This window comes from Pogona vitticeps, chromosome 1, assembly GCF_051106095.1.
Source record: "Pogona vitticeps strain Pit_001003342236 chromosome 1, PviZW2.1, whole genome shotgun sequence".
Classification (NCBI taxonomy): domain Eukaryota; kingdom Metazoa; phylum Chordata; class Lepidosauria; order Squamata; family Agamidae; genus Pogona; species Pogona vitticeps.
The window spans coordinates 58,305,846-58,322,544 of NC_135783.1; the positions used below are offsets into that span (position 1 = coordinate 58,305,846).

The 16,699-nt window shown below is 39.5% G+C and overlaps 1 protein-coding gene across 7 annotated transcripts in view; it reads left to right on the forward strand.

Moving 5' to 3' along the window:
• LYST (lysosomal trafficking regulator) overlaps nt 1-16,699 on the forward strand; it is a 139,693-nt gene that overhangs the window by 17,384 nt on the left and 105,610 nt on the right. For 6 of the 7 annotated variants that reach the window (XM_078383132.1, XM_020787105.3, XM_078383135.1 and 3 more), the window contains exons 2-6: nt 4,724-4,803; nt 5,794-5,992; nt 10,308-10,398; nt 12,251-14,333; nt 15,204-16,179. In XM_078383132.1, coding sequence (XP_078239258.1) covers nt 5,801-5,992; nt 10,308-10,398; nt 12,251-14,333; nt 15,204-16,179 — 3,342 coding nt within the window. In that variant the 5' untranslated portion in view covers nt 4,724-4,803; nt 5,794-5,800. The remainder of the gene's footprint in view (nt 1-4,723; nt 4,804-5,793; nt 5,993-10,307; nt 10,399-12,250; nt 14,334-15,203; nt 16,180-16,699) is intronic. The other variant, XM_078383133.1, reaches the window with a different exon arrangement.

A 16,699-nucleotide genomic window follows, 5' to 3' on the forward strand; every position in this document is an offset into this window, starting at 1 on the left:
GTTTAGTTCTAACCACCCATTTCCCCATCATGTTTGCAGAATGAAAATGGCTGCTATGGTCTGAATTAAGTGGATAGTGTGGCTTCTTTTAGTTTATTCCAATATCTTCCCTGCCACTGCCAGGTTGAACTCCATGGGGCTTTCCTCCATCTGCTCTCTGGGCTTCTTCATAGTTATTTTGAATAATAACTATGAAGAAGCCCCTTAACTCCTCTTAGGAAATATTGCCCTTAATTCTTCTAAGGAACTATAAACTAGTCGTATCCAGTAGTCTTTGGGGGGGCATGACCATGGTAATTGGTCCCTCCTCTGTGGAGAGATGTAGTTGTGCAAAGTCCTGTTCTCAGCAGATTACTTGACCATGACAAGGGGGTGGACTCAAGGTTCACTGTCTTCAGATCATCCTCTCCCTGTCCTGACATGAACATCAGGTTGAGGGTATGACTGTGACATGCACGGGTCCACTGAGATGTTGGGACAGGCCCATGGCAGTCATGACCTTCAGACCTCTTCTGATCAACTGCACCTTCACATGTATTTTCAAGTCCCCTAGAAGCAAAGGTCTGGGGGGACCTCAACACAGCAGTGGAGAAGTATTCTGTGAGATATGCTATGGAGCGTGCTGGGTCGCAGGTAGAATGTTTACACAAACATTAGGCCTGTTCTGTCCCAGTGGTGCAGCAGGTGAAGACAATCCAGATCCGGGCCTGACAGAGCAGAGATCCTTCTGATATTAATGGAGTTTATGTGGGCTACAGCAGCACCCCTTCCCTGCCCCTTTAGCTGGACCTCATATGATGCTGGTTCGAATATCCCGAGGGATATAGCTGGGAAAGGACAACTCTCCCTTCCTCTCTCACCCATGTTTATTTATATTTATTTATTTATTAGTTTCAGTTATACATGCTAGGTTGGCCTTTTCATCTTCTATCAGGTATAATATTAGTTCATATTTTGGATGATCTGGCATTTAATAACAACTTGGTCAGATCAGAAGGTCAGATGCTAGAGTAACCTTGATACTGCTGCCTGAGAGGAGGGACAGAACAGGGAACAGATATTGCTAATCTGAGGCATGCTTTCCTGCAAGGGTCTGTCTGATATCCTACTATCAGGTATAATATTCAAAATCATTGGTAGGGCCCTGCTCTCTAAATTTTTGTCCTGAAATGCTAATTGTTACTTAACTCCCTTCCACCCAGCTAGCTGCCCATTCTATACTTGGTCTTTTTTTTAAAGGTACAATAAATAGAGAAATTAGCAGTTATTCATTTATCCCCTCATTGCTTCCTCCAGTTCAAATTTAACCCATTCTAGTTGAATGCATAGAAAAAGTCCCTTTACAGCACTAGGATCCCAACAATAGATTAGTTAAATTAAATAATTAAATTATTTAAATACATCAATAAGGCTATGAGCTCTATAAAAATTGAATAAAGGAAGAGCAGCAAACATCAGGGCAATCAATTAATAAAGTAGAAACAAAGCAAATGGTTCATCTGTCATAACAGGAGATTTGTGTGTTCTTAGGTGAGTGTCCCGTCTTTACACTTTAAAGAGCAAGGAGAAACTCTTTGTTCTGTGTAGATGATTAGATAGATGCTGATAAATTACATCCTTTTCCTGTCTCCTTCAAGATGGTATGAACAGTCTGTAGTAATTTAAGGAGACGGGAGAGAAGTGTTCATTCTCCACAGTAGCAAGTTGAAGTAGGTGTCATTGACTCAGATTGTAAATTCTTAATGGCAGGGTTGTAAATGTCAGGCCCATAATGTGTGCTCAAATAAGCAGACTCACATGTGTCTTGCTAAAAATCTTAAGGTCCTGTAACAGTGCTTATCCTGGTTTGAAGGTTTGAATGCAAACTGTTTGTTGATAAGATACTGTAATCACACTCACCTTAATTATTGTCCAGATTTCCAGTTCGTCTCACAAGATAAAGCAGGAAGGAGGGCCAGAGGGTGGCTAGCTCTTTGCTGCTGGGACAGTCTTACAGAGCCCTGATATGCTGAACAGAGTCCTTTTCTGCAGCTTTAGCAGCTGATGTAATGCAGTAATGGTTAGCTTAATTAATATAATTAAGCTTTACCCATTCTGATGGTTTCATGAGCAGTGTGGACTTATCCAGATACTGTATATTAGAAATGAAGCTGCCTTTCACAGTCACTTCATGTTGCTGACACTGCCAGACATGCAGTTTGCAGCCTGGAGTCTTTGCTACTCAGTGCTGAAAAATGAGCTACCTCTGTCCAGTACTTCAGAGTCTTGTCTCTTTTTAGATCTTACCAAGCAATTGATAGCAATAAATCAATGGAAAACGGAAGAAATATCTCAGGTTTTCTTTAAGAAATCTAATAAGCCTGAGATGAAGAGTGAGAAGATGGAGGTTGTTATCGTCATGTGGTGTTGTTTGGTGGGGGGGTTACCGGAGGGGCTGTAGTCCGTGATTTCCCAAAATCCCAATGCTTAATATTTTCTCCTAGCAGTAGTTTCTTGTCCACAGAATAGATTATGCATCAGGACAATCAAATTGTCTTCTTTTTTTCTAGAACAATCCATAGTTTCTTAAGATCCACACAGTCAGTGGATTTGCTGTATTCTATAAAGCATGGATTGACCTTCTTTTGAAATTCTTTGGTATGCTTCAATAGCCAATGTATATTTGTAATATAATCTCTAGGGCTGCTTCCTTTTCAAAATCCAGCTTGAACATCAGACATTTTTCATGCCATATATAGTACAAGTCTTTGCTGCAACCTTGAACATCACTTTGCTTGAACAGGAAATTAGTGCAACAGTTGTATAGATACATAACTTTATTACAGTCAGTGATTAATATCCACAATACAAATAAACCATAAATACTTTAAATATATTATTCCAAGGACCTGTATTATTATTACCCTAAAACCATAATAAAATCTCCTAATGGGATAACTAGCACTGAATGTGTTTCATTCTTTAAAAGTTGCTGCTGTTAACTAAAATTAATTATAAACTTACTAAAACCTTTCCTTCACAAATTTTGACTGAAGCTGCACAGAATTTAGCCACATTAAACAACATACTTATATTCTGCTCCGAAACCAATAAACGTTTGTAATACGCCTCCGAATGTCAAGGAAATAATGTTAAAAAAGATTCCTAAAATTTTTTCAACTATCAAGATAAAAAGAGCAATGCAAAGAACATAAGTTATTGTTTCAATTCCTCAGGAATTACAAGGACATTTGTGTTGGCAATGTGAAATCTTTTTAAACTTCCCCTCCTGGACTGCTGATGGCATAGTATTGGGCAAAAGTGCTTTTGTATTGTTAGTATTTAATAATACTTTAATGTATGGTCACAGACCTGAAAAAGTATTGTTAGCAAATAAAAATAATTAGTTGGTTTAAAGGGTAGGTATGCTGTTATCAACTACAATATTGTTTGAAGTTGCGCCTAGATCACATTGCCTCTTGACCTCTGCAATGCATTGTCTGAGGTCTAGTTTAGCTGCATCATCTCATAAGGATAAGGCATTCTACAGAGAAGCTATTCCCCCAAAGTTTAGCCAATAAAGCTTTCTTTCAGACTGATTGAAAATTGTAGTAAAGGGTTGTATAGTTACTGCACTCCTTGACATACTTTTCCTTGGGGACTAGAATGTATATGAATTATTCTAGTTTGTTGGCCATTACTTTGAATTCCATATTTGTGAGAGATTCTGTTGGAGAAAAATAACAACCTTGCATGCTTACTAACACTAGCTTTTAGTGGGGAGGTGTTATAGGACCTAGAAGGATTTTCTTGGGCTAAGGTGACTGCTTACCTTTTTTACTAACCTACTAGCAAAGTCTGTTTTCCTGGGCTTCAGGTAAGTCACTCCCCTCTTTCTGTTCTGTTGTGTGCTCTCCCTTTCCTTTCCTCACCATCACTGAAGGCAGACATTATTTGGCTCTACTTATAACTTTTTGCCATGCAGCTGCAGTGGTGAACTGAATTTCCCACAATGGTTGGGGCTGGAATTCCTTTCTTTTATTCTTCTTTACTTTTCTAATTGTAACTGAAGAATTATTTATGAGTAAATATTATTTTTATTTCTTATTTGTGCATTAAGCTAGTTGTAGTGTCATTTATTACAAATAAAGTGGGCTGGCTTGGAAGGTTTTAACTATACTGTACTCTCACATTTCCTAGTGCTGTAGTTGGGTGTTATTTTTTTTGTACTCTATACTCTGCTTACAAAGGGAATCAATCAATTTTTTAAAAAAACATATGTTGTTAGAATATATAAATTTTAAATTAAAAATGTATATATTATTGTTAAAATTTTAATTCAGATTCAGTCTCTGTAGCTTAGAATAATTCTATTGGTATCCTATCTACTCCTGATAATTCATTTATTCTAAGAGTTTTCAGAGCAGCTTTCACTTGGCTTTCTAAACTTACAGGTTCTTCGTCACAGGATTTCTTTCCAAAGGAATCTGTCTTCCTTGTATCTCATCTATATTGTTCTTCAGTATATTTTTTTATCATCTCTTTATTTTATCCTGGGCAAATATTATGTTCCCTTACTGCTCTTTTAGTATCTCTAGCTTTATTTCTTTGCTCTGATCATTGTAATAGCTCTCTTGGACTCTATGTAATGCTGCAGAAGGACGCCTATAAAGGTGTTAAGCATAGAACTTTATTAGCATAGCCTGTGTTTTTTTAAACTTATGGATTTGCCTTCTTTTTACAGGTTAGTCACCAGAAGTCTTACAGAGAATAAACTGATCACCTTGCAGAATACCATCAATGAGAAAAGAAGTGTAACCTCTGGTGAGACTTCAATACTGTCTGCATTATCGATAAGATTGTATGATACACATAATAGTGTAGTAACACAAAATCAAATTGTATTATATTCAGTAGATTTCAGAGAACAAATAGCTCATTCCATTCTTGTTGTGTCAAAGTAGTAATTAAAACTGACTTGTAAAGCTATTCATTCATAATGGGTGGTTTGTGTGACATAATAAATAGCTAATATACTTAAAGTGTTTTTGGACATATTTTTAATGGCTGGAATTCCATTGCTCAGCTTTATACTGTGCACGGCTGATGTCATCAGCTGTTTTGGGGGAATTGAGAGTTTCTGGTCCCCTACTCAGTTCCAAGGCTCCCTGTGGAACTCTTTTGTCCTGGCAATGCCTTTGCGAGCTGTGAGATGGGGTAAGGCACTCTTTAATGTCCAAAAAAGCACTACCACCACTGGTACCAGCAGTGGAACCAGTGCCAGTGGCAGTGATTTTTGGAGGCTCTGCCCACCCCTCATCTTGCAGCTCCCAAATACTTGTGTAGGACAAAAGGGATCTCTAGGGTCTCTTGAACCCTGAAGGGGGATTGGAAACTTTTAGTTCCCCTCAATGGTCACAGCTGATGATGTCATCAGCTTTGCATGGCATAAAGTTACACAACAGGATTCCAGCCAAAAATAATGAATACACAATGAATCTTTATACAATTAGACTTTTTCTTCCGTTTTCTTCCTGTTGGGTCCTCAAAACCTGCTGGGGGCGCGCAGCAGAGTGCAGAGAAGGGAGGGAGAATATTCCCTTTTGCTTTGTTGTTTACAGTTCTGTTAGTGGAATAATTGGATTCTACATAATATTTTGTAAAAATACTACTATATAAGCATGTTCTCTGTTATGCTGATAAATTGTAAAAACGTTCACTCAGTTTTCCTTACTTTTTTTGGAATTGTACTTTAGTGATGTATTGCAAGGTTTAATGTTTCTTTTTCATTGATTCCCCCTCCCCCCCTTCAAGCTCAGACATGAGCAGTGCTAGTAACTCACTGGCACGTGAATTTTTGTCAGATGTCAGCCAACTTTGCAATACAGTGGACCAAAGGGTGGAAGCCAGGGAGGAGGAAGAAGAGAAAACACACATAGCAGCACTTGGACAATACCTTGTTCAAGGTCGTGGATTCATTTTACTTACTAAACTTAATTCCATAATTGATCAGGTAATACTTTACTTTTCATAAATATTAAATAGATTTGGCTTGAATGGTGTTCATTTGATTAGAAAAGTACAGTGGTGCAGCAGCTTAGCGATGTTAATCTGTGCAGCAAAAATTGCTGCTAAGTGATTTTAAAAAGCCCATAGAAACGCATTAAAACGCGTTTAATGCATTCCTATGGGCTTAAAAACTAACCTTATGCAAAAATCCTCCATAGGGCGGCCATTTTCGGTGCCTCTAAAATGAGGCAAAACAGTGGGCGACCATTTTTTCCCCGGCGGTCATTTTGGAACCGCCGATCAGCTGGCCGAAAATGGGGGCTTTGCGATGATCGCTTCCTTGCGATCATCACAAAGCAAATTTTCCCCATAGGAAACATTGCAAAGCGATCGCAAAAACAGCATCGCTAAGCGATTTCGTCACTCAATGGAGCGATCGCTAAGCGAGGCACCACTGTATGCTTATTTCAGATCAAGAGAACTTTGAATGCTGAAAAAAGGCTGTATGTTTTCCATTGTGTTCATTATTTCAATAGGTAATTTTAATGGAGAGAGAAGACTCTTGGTTTCCAACAACTTCAGATAGGATAGGAGCTGATAGAAGAGGTTATTTGGATGGGCAGTGCAATTCAAACATGGGCCTCCTGTAGTGAGTGTTGAATGAGCAGAAGCTTTGTTGCCAGTATTTCACTTGTGTCATTGGAATTCGATCTGCTGCAGCTGAATCTGCCAGCACAACTCCTGTGCTGGTTGTAATCAGCTAGCAGAAGAATTTTAAGAAGGTGCAAAGAAGGCCTAGAGTGGAGAGAAGCTGAGTTAAGCTACATCCAAGCCACTCTCAGTTCAGACTCACAGCCACAATACCTGTATGAAGTTAGGGTTGGGGCCATTCTCTGTAAGCTTGTTTAAGCAAAATAGTGGAATAGTTTTCAGAGCTGAAGTATGCTGGATCCAAATGTTATCCAGCTCAGGGACACAGCTGCTGTGCTTACACAAAGTTAGGCCAAAATGATGGTAGCCCTAAGCCTTTTTCGACTTTCCTAGGATAGGAGGCATTGGTCTTAGTACCACTTCAGCTGGCCTAGTATCAGCTTAGTCAGCCCTCAGCCATCTTGGCTATTGGGCAGCACTTCATTTCAACTGGGGTTGATGAAAGCAGGTACACTGTTAAAATCTAGCTGAGGATATGTAAGGAATTTGCATGGGGGACCACACATGCCTTGCTGAAACTATGGAATTTAGGACTAGAAATAACTAGATGTCTTGGGATAAATAGTTGCACCTTATGAAACACATTGACAGTGGAAAATATGAAATATGAGATGTGACAACTGCTGGAAATTATCTGTAATGGCTTAACTATTTCTTTTTTGCCTGCTGAATGGTCATATGCAATAGATATCAGTATTTGGCAAAGTAGATTTCATCTGTCTTGTGGCAATAAAAATGTTGGACATGCCATGGAAATTGATAATTATCTTAGTTTAAGATGTCAATGGTTGGGTAGAGTATGTTGCTTCTACGGCCTGGCCTGGTTAAATCAGTTTAGAGATACAGTGGTGTCCCGCTTGACGACGATAATCTGTTCCAGGAAAATCGCTGTTAAACAAAATCGTCAAGCAAAAAATGGAATGCATTGGAAACTGGTTAATGCGTTCCGATGGGGAAATACCTCATCATCCAGCGAAGATCGCCCATAGAGAACTACCGATCAGCTGTTTAAAATTGCTGTCTTCCGAAGCAGGGGTCCGGAAAACAGCCATTTTGCGAAGGGAAGCCAGCCATTTTGCAAAGGGAAACCATTTTGCGGAGCCAGAAAAAACATCGTTTTGCGAACAAACAGTTCGCGAAGCAGGGTCCTAATCAACGCCAAGCAAAAAAACCCATAGGAACCATCGTTTTGCGATCGCAATAGCAATCGCAAAAAACTCATCGTTAAGCGATTTTGACATCAAGCGGGGTCGTCATCAAGTGGGGCACCACTGTATTTTAAAGCTCTACTTTTCCTTCCTATCACAGTAAAAAAAAAAATCACATTTGCCAATTGGGTTTACAAAATTTGCATCAATGAAACAGTAATAAAAATGCAACATAATAAGATTATTGGATACACTGTGGGGTTTAGTGAGCTTACAGTAACTTTCTTTGGGTTCAGTTTTGTGACCTTCATCCAGTCTTTTCTGAGCTTTGGTACCAGTTCAGCACTTCTGTTGTCGGAGAAAGATCCAGTATAAACAAGAAGTAGACCTGGGTGTCATCAGCATACTGGTGGCAGGTTATTTAAATCCCCAGATGATCTCACTTGGCAGTTTCATGTAGAGTTAAAAACCTTTGCACTGTGCTTTGCACTGAATCAGGCAAATTATACAAATTACTGAAATCAGTCAATCAGTCAGTTTCAGTCAATGCAGATAAGCTATGTCATGTGAGATATCATAGAAATGTTGAATAGCCACCTTCTTGAGCATCTTGCACAGGAAGGGAATGTTAGTGACTGCCTGATAGTTATTACAGCGAGGTCTTTTTCAACAGCAGTCTCAAGGAATACTTGATTCAGGACAGTTGGATCTAGATGGTCTTTCCCTCTTTTTCCACTGTTATTATCCAAGACACATGAACCTGATAATATAGATGGTTGGAGCCCAGTAGTGCAATATTGTACAGATCCTCACACCTTGGGTCCTTGAGTGAGGAGAAAGAGACTATAAATGAAAGTAATAAAAAAGATAAAAAGGTGACATTAAATCTTCCTCACGTTTCAAAGCAGCAAAGTAAATAACTTCTTTTAGATGGCATATTTTTTATTCCAATGACTTGTGTGTGGATGAAATACTAGCTTTACAGTACTTCCTTTATGATGGCTGTACAAAGTAATAATTTGAGCATTTTATTTGCTGTTACTTAATTCCATGTTTCCTCAGACCAACACAGGTGATTTATTTTTGTCACTGGCTGAAATCGTATTTGTGTATGTTCTGCAGGGTAAGGCATAAAATCATCCTGGTAGCAGCGATTTTCAGTAAATAAAGATTTTCCCCTCCCATTCCTTGGCCCCCACAGGTTTCCAATGATGAAAAGGTTTACTTAGGAACTGTGAAAACGTTGTAATGCAAGGGTGAAATGTTTGATTTCCAAAAATTTGCCCTCAATGATGACATTATCATCTTTATGCTACAGAACTTACACAAATAGGATTTCAGCCATTGTACAGTAATTCGCCCATGAGTGACAAATTCTTCTAGCATGAAAATCTTAATTGCAAGGATATACTAAAACCCTGTGTTTCTTTAGACAGATTTGCAGCATATTAGGCTATACTGTCATTTTGGGATTCTATTTGACAATTTAATTTAAATCTTAACATACTGTTAGTTTGTGATACTACTGGAGAAAATGGTCTGGAAGCTTTGGATAGTGTATTAAAATCACAGTGTCAACCCAAAACCTTGATACAGTGGTGCCTCGCTTAACGAGCGCTCCGTATAATGATGAATTCGCATAGCGATCCCTTTTTTTGGATCGCTAATGCGAAGGCATCCCAACCGCCGCAATGAGCAAAACTCGCATTGCGACGCCCATGGATCAGCTGTTCGGCGGTTTCAAAATGGCCGCCGGACGCCCAAAATGGCCGCGTGCAGCATTTTCGCGCCCTGCCCTCGCTTACCGAGGGCACGAAAATGGCTGCGGATGGGGAAACCTTCGCTTAACGGTGAGTACAGAAGCCATTGGAACGCATTAAACTAAGTTTAATGCATTCCAGTGGCATTTTCCATCCCGTTTAGTGATGTTTTCTTATAGCGATGGTTAATCTGGAACGGATTAACCTCGCTATGCGGGGCACCACTGTATATGGTATGTGACAGCTGCAATGTTTAATGCTGCATAAGGCTGATGATGTCATCAGTTTGGATAATTTTTTGGAAATGAAACATATCCTTCTTCTGTCTTAGAGCACACACTGCTCTTGTTTAATCCTTTGTATTATTGGGAACCTGTGAGCATCACAGGATAGGAGGAATAAGTATTTAATTACAGAAAATCACTACCGCTGGGATGACCTTACCAGAAGTGGTGATTTTTGGTAGCTAGACTTCTTCCTCTTGTCCTGTAGCCCTCATAGATTCCCAACAATGTTAGATATTAGACAGGAGTGGTGAGTACCTTGGGACAGAAGTAGGAAATGTTGAATTTCTGAAAAATTGAATTGTTTTGAAGTCACCAGGCTTACTTAGCATAATTTATGTGAGCAGAATTACAGTTGACAATTTATAATGTCCATTAAAATACAGACTGTACATAAGCTTTGGTTTCCTAAATAGGAGCTGACCTGTCGAGAAGATCTCCTTACTCTCCTCCTGTCACTTCTGCCTCTAGTATGGAAAATACCTGTAGAAGAAGAAAAGGCAATAGGTAGGAGTTCTTTCTGTGTCTCTGAAAAAGTGGATAGAGGCATACATAGAAATAAATTTGTAAGTCTTAATGGTGCCACAAAAGTTTTTGTTTTTGTTGTTGCTGCAAAAGGCTAATAAGGCTATTTCTCTGAATTGAATTAAAATTATATCCTTTGATATTGGTTTCAGATTACTGATTGTGTCCTTAAGCGATTTCAAATTGTAAATTTTTATATGCTAACTTTAACTTTCTGTGCAAAATATTCTTTCCTGTGGTCAATATGTCTAACTGCAGATCCTGTATCTTCATCATTCTTATAGAGTGTTACATTTTTGGAAAGATTCCCACTGCAGCTTTTAAACACTTTAATATTATTCAAGATCTGCAGGCAAGGCATTTGGCACTGAACTTCTGGCAGCTGGTTTTTGAGCAGATAGCATGTTCACCATTGCTTTAAAATATTCATATTGCGGAAATTCAGTATAAAATTTGATTTCAAAGGACATGCCTGTTGCATTTGTCAAGCCTTTGCAGTGTTGGAGCTCCTGATTGTGACTCATTATGAGTCAGCAATTATGCCAGAATAGCGCAGGTGTGACATAGAATATTCAAGGCCATGAAAATGTTGGTATGTAATGAAAACAACAAGGGTCCTTCTTATATGAGCCATAATTATATGGTATTGGGGATACCATAATACATACAGCTGTACACAAGACTGTCAAAGCACTGAGCTTTCTATAGTCCACACAAAACCTAATTTCCTCTTGGATTTCTCCTGGGGGGGTGTCCTTGCAACCAAAACAACAGGACTTGACCATGGGCTATTTGAAGGTTTGATGACATTTAATTTCAGCATAGCCTCTATCTTTCTCAATTAGTTCAGCATGTGACATACAGCTCTATAAGGAGATGAACACACAGGTGGATGGTCTTTGGTATTAATTTCATGCTGAATTGGGGAAGTAAAATGAGGCTTGTTAGAAAAAATAGCTCGGTACCTTTGAATAAGAGCTAAAAGCTTCTCTTGTTGAGTTTCAGGTACCTCTGAGTCCAAATACACATCCTCTCAGGTACCAGCATTCTGAAATTCTGACAACATATCCACAATTTCATCTTCCTCTGACTCCTTGACAGCATTATACTTCGGCACCACAGATCTCTCAACGTAACACTTAAGACTGTTAGCATGATGCACCTGTGATTTCCTTTCTCTGTCAGACCTCTGGACCACATAATTGTCAGACCTCTGGACCACATAATTAACATTTCCCATCTTCTGAATGACATTGCAAGGGCCTTGCCAATTAATTTGAAGTTTTCCTGTTTTTAAAGGATTCAAAACCAGCACTTGATTTGCTTAAGGAGGATTGGGAAGGTGTGATTCTGGAGTCTTCTATGCCAGTAGCCCAATATGTTTATGAACTGCAAAAGATATTGAGCCAGATCCAGAGCATAGCTAAAGAGAACATTGAATTTGCTCAGGAGCAACAAAAGTTTTAACATGATGCTAAAACCAGCATAGAGAATTTAATGTGGGTGATCAAGTCGTGTTGTTTTGGTTATCAGTCCTGAGAAATGGCCTTGGCTTATCAAACAGTGTCCAGGCACCATGTAACACATGCAAGTCCTGGGAAATAAGTACTACAAAACCCATATCCTCACAAAGACATTGGGAATCTCATATGGGTCCTATATCATGGTAAAAGAGATTAGAAATTCGTTTGTGGTAAGAAAAGCATTGTGAGTTATGAAATGCTCCCAAGCCCCATTACATGTATAACCCATACAGCCCAGATTGTGTTTAAGCTCTCTGTGAAGCCTCTGTGCCAGCTGAAGTCATCTAACTATCATTTCTGCCTTCCAACAGATTTCGTTCTGCCCTTCTCCATCGATATATGCTTGACCAAAGAGACAACTCTGGGTTCTCTCAAATCTACTCAGGAAAAACAGACCCCAGAAGAAAATTCTCATCCGTCCACTCAGGCACCTGTAAAATCAAATTCTTCTTCCTGGAGAAGTCGACATCAGCGCAAAACGACCCATCGCTATTCTGTGAGGGATGCAAGGAAATCCCAGTTATCCACTTCTGATTCAGAAGGCAATTCAGATGAGAAGACTTCTGCAGTGTTGAAGCACACACGGTCCCGGGTTTTGCAGCCTTTTCTAAGCAATCTGCCTAAGGAGCAATATATGACAAGTAGAAGTACATTTCTAGAAGCGGAAGAGGCCCAGAGTTGTAGGGTCGATACTGATGATTCCAAACAGATCATTCCAGTTCAAGAAATCAGTTCTCAGGCATCAGATGAGGCAGCTGCTTCATCTGCAAGCTGCCTAGATAATTCTTCTTTTGACTTGTGTCATGTTTTATTGTCCTTGCTAGACAAGCTGTGTAAGTTTGATATTGCATCGAACCACAAGTCTGCATTGGCAGCCAATGTGGTATCCACACTAACAGAACTTTTGTTCAAACTTGGAGATTGTTACAGTGCAGGTGCTGCTGCTGAAAATGAAGTAGTTTCTTCAAGCTGGACAGGAGAACCTGTTGCTCTGATTCAGAGGATGCTATTTCGGACAGTGTTGCGTCTTATGGCTATGGATGTTAACAATGCTGAGACTATGCCTGTCAATTTGAGAAAAAACCTTATTGATTTACTTAAAGCAGCTTTAACAGCTAAATGTTTGCTGGAAAAACCATATCATTCTTTCTTTTCGAGACAACATGGAGCTTTACAGAAGGAGATCCAGGGAGACCTTGCTTTCTCAAGATATCGCCACCGGGCCCTGCTTTTGCCAGAGTTCATAGAAGGAGTTTTGCAAATCCTGATTTGCTGCCTTCAGAGTGCAGCTTCCAATCCTATTTATTTTAGCCAAGCAATGGATCTGGTCCATGAGTTCATACAATACCAGGGATTCAAACTGTTTGAGGATACCATACGCCAGCTGGAATGGCTTGTTGCAAGGGACACTGAGGTTAACACAGAGGTGCCAGAGTATCTCAAAGCCCTCATCAACAGCATTATGAAAATAATCAGTACTATAAAAAAAGTGAAGTCAGAGCAACTTCACCAGTCTGTGTGTACAAGAAAACGACACAGGCGGTGTGAATATTCTCACTTCATGCATCATCACCGAGACCTTTCAGGGCTGCCAGTTTCTAGTTTTAAAAACCAGGTCTCTAAGAACCCATTTGAAGAATCAGCAGATGGGGAAGTTCATTACCCTGACCGGTGTTGCTGCATTGCAGTTTGTGCTCACCAGTGCCTGCGATTGCTGGAACAGCTTTCCCTTGGTAGCACATGTTTTCAGATCCTATCTGGCATCCATAATGTGGGCATATGTTGTTGTATGGATCCTAGGTCTGTAATTATCCCCTTACTTCATTCTTTTAAGTCACCTGTATTAAAAAACTTTCAGTCACATATATTAAGCATTCTTAATAAGTTTATATTGGACCAACTTGGAGGAGCACAAGTTTCTCAAAAACTGACGCAGGCCTCCTGCAATATTTGTACCATTGACTGTGACCAGCTTGCTGAATTAGATGATGTCCTCCATGGCAATGCTTCTGATGTTATTTCTGCTTTAAGTTCAACTCCGTATAGGTTTCAAGGAATTTTGCCTAGTCGAGGGTCTGAAGATATGTTGTTGAAGTGGGATGTCTTGGAGGCATATCAGAGCCTTGTTTTTGAAGGAGATGACAAACTGCACTGTATGCAGATAGCTAGCCATGTGTGCAATTTGATTCAAAAAGGTAATGAGGTTATTCAGTGGAAACTGTACAATTATATATTCAGCCCAGTGCTCCAGAGAGGTGTTGAACTGGCTCATCAGGGCCAACAACAAGGTGTTTCTGCAGCTTTCAGCCAAACAGACAGCTACCACAAGAAATGTTTGCCTCAGGAAGTGCTTCAGATCTATTTACAGACTCTGCCTTCATTGCTTAAGTCCAGGTTTGTTCATTTAAACTATAATTTTAGAATGATGTAACTTATATTATGGTGGGTGAGAGGCAGTCGAAGAGTTGTTTTAAACATGCTTGAAAGCATAAGCCTAAACAACAAAAGGAAGAAAGGAAAGTAAAGGGGGGGGGAGAAAAAAAATGTCAAAGTGCTTTAAAAACCAAACTGAGTGATAATTAAAATTTACCTTGGTCTCTTTCTTAGTAGATGGTCAGCATATAAAATTTAACACCAGGCTCAAATATACTTTTATTCTATATTGCTGGCCAAAATCTTATTACTTATATTTATTAGTGGGAGTCAGCCATTGTACATCAGTGGTATATTGCACCTAGTCAAGGAGTCCACACTTACATTCCTTGCTGTATGTTAAGTTGTCTGAGTAGAGCAAGAAAACAAATGAAAGTGTCACCTGCTTTATTTTGTTTGTTAAGTGCATCAGATAAATAGTGACCTTAAGAGGTTTTAAATGTATGCGAGAAGTTTAAAGAGTGGTTGAACCAGCACTACCCCCCAGTGGGTTTCCATGGCCAGGTGGGGATTGGAACCCAGCCTCCTGAGTCCCAATCCACCTTATTTCACCAGCAGCAATTCACTGCTGAGTTTATATTATTTGACTTATCCTGACAAATGTGAATGATAGGATTCTGGCCAGTGTTAAAGCTAAACTTCATCACACAAAATAATCTAGAATCCCGTTTCATTCTTAATTGCTTTAAAAATGTATTAATGAAATGGTGCTTTTTACTCTCCTCTGGCTTGTAGCTAAAGTAGCACATACAATAGCAAAGCTGTACAGTATCTTCACGTTTTGTTCTTGTGACTTTCATTTCATGACTTAGTGTCTGCCTTTCTCTGCAGAATAATACGGGAGTTGTTCTTAAGCTGCAATGGAATAAATCAAATGACTGAGCTAAATTACTTGGACTGCATAAGAAGTTACACCTTGAAAGTATTTGAGACATTAATATTTTGCCTTGGTGACCAGCAGACAGATCAGTTGATGCCAGATCTCGATGGCTTAGATGACGAGCAGAAGAAGTCTGTGTTAGAGCTTGGTGTTTTGGTTCAGAGCAAACAAGCCACTTCGGATGTGCCTCAAAGCTTAAGCAAGTTTTATGCTGGACTTAAAGAAGTTTACCCAAAGAAGAAGAAATCACTCAGTCAAGATGTTCACATCAACATGATAAACATATTTCTCTGTGTTGCTTTTCTGTGTGTCAGTAAGGAAGCAGATGCTGATCGAGATTCGGCTAATGATTCTGAAGATACTTCAGGTTATGACAGTACTGCTAGTGAACCTCTGAGCCACAAGCTACCATGCTTGTCTCCAGAGAGTTTGTCTTTACCTTCCTTGGAACATATCCACAGGGCAGCAGACATTTGGTCCATGTGTCACTGGATCTATTTGTGTAGTTCAGTTTTCCAAAGACAGTTCCATAGGCTTGGTGGTTTTGAGGTATGCCATAGATTAATTGCCATGATAATCCAGAAACTTGCCATAAATAGAGCCATGGTGCAAGGAGAGCAGGAGAAATGTGCTGAGGCTTTTTTTGAAAAAAAATCAGATGAGTTTATATTGAGCAATGAGAGAGGCCAGTCAGATCATGATAGTCTTGATGAAAACCTTGGCAGCATAGAGCAAGAATGGCTTTCATGTGAACATTCAGCTGCAGAACAACCATCCGCTGATAGCACCGTGAAGTCAAAAAAAGCAAGAATCCAAGAAAATGAGTGGTCACCCCAGGGTATAAGACTTCTGGAAGCTCTTTTGGCAATTTGTTTACACAGTGCAAATAATTTCCAGCAGAAGACAGAAATGGAGTCCCTTCCTGAGGTAATGTGCCATTACTCTGGTCACACCACTGTATTTACAACGTACGCTACAAGTTATTTTAGACATGGGAGCAGCAATGATGACTGATTTGCATGCTAAATGAATACGAGACCTATCTTCCTTTTGTGAGAAGCTGAAATTCTAATAAAATTTCTGAAATGTGATTAAAACATCTAGTGATAATTCCTCTGAAGAGGAAATTTTATATAAAACAAAATGTGAATCTTTGATGGACTTTCAGGCCAGGTTTTTGCTCCCATTGTGCTAGAGGGCTAGGTCAGGCCCAGAAATGTCAATATAACAATAACAGTGCATGTGTTTCTGGTTTTGGCTGAGGAGTGGGTGATTAAAAAATTTTTTTTGAACCATATTCAACCATATACTATATGCAGACTATACATGGATCATTCTGTTTCTCTTTAGTCATAATGGTGGTGACCTATACGATGGCTGAAATTGCTGACAACCATGTTCTAATGTGCAAGGCTTCTCCCTCCATCCGAGGGCTCCCGAAAGCTTC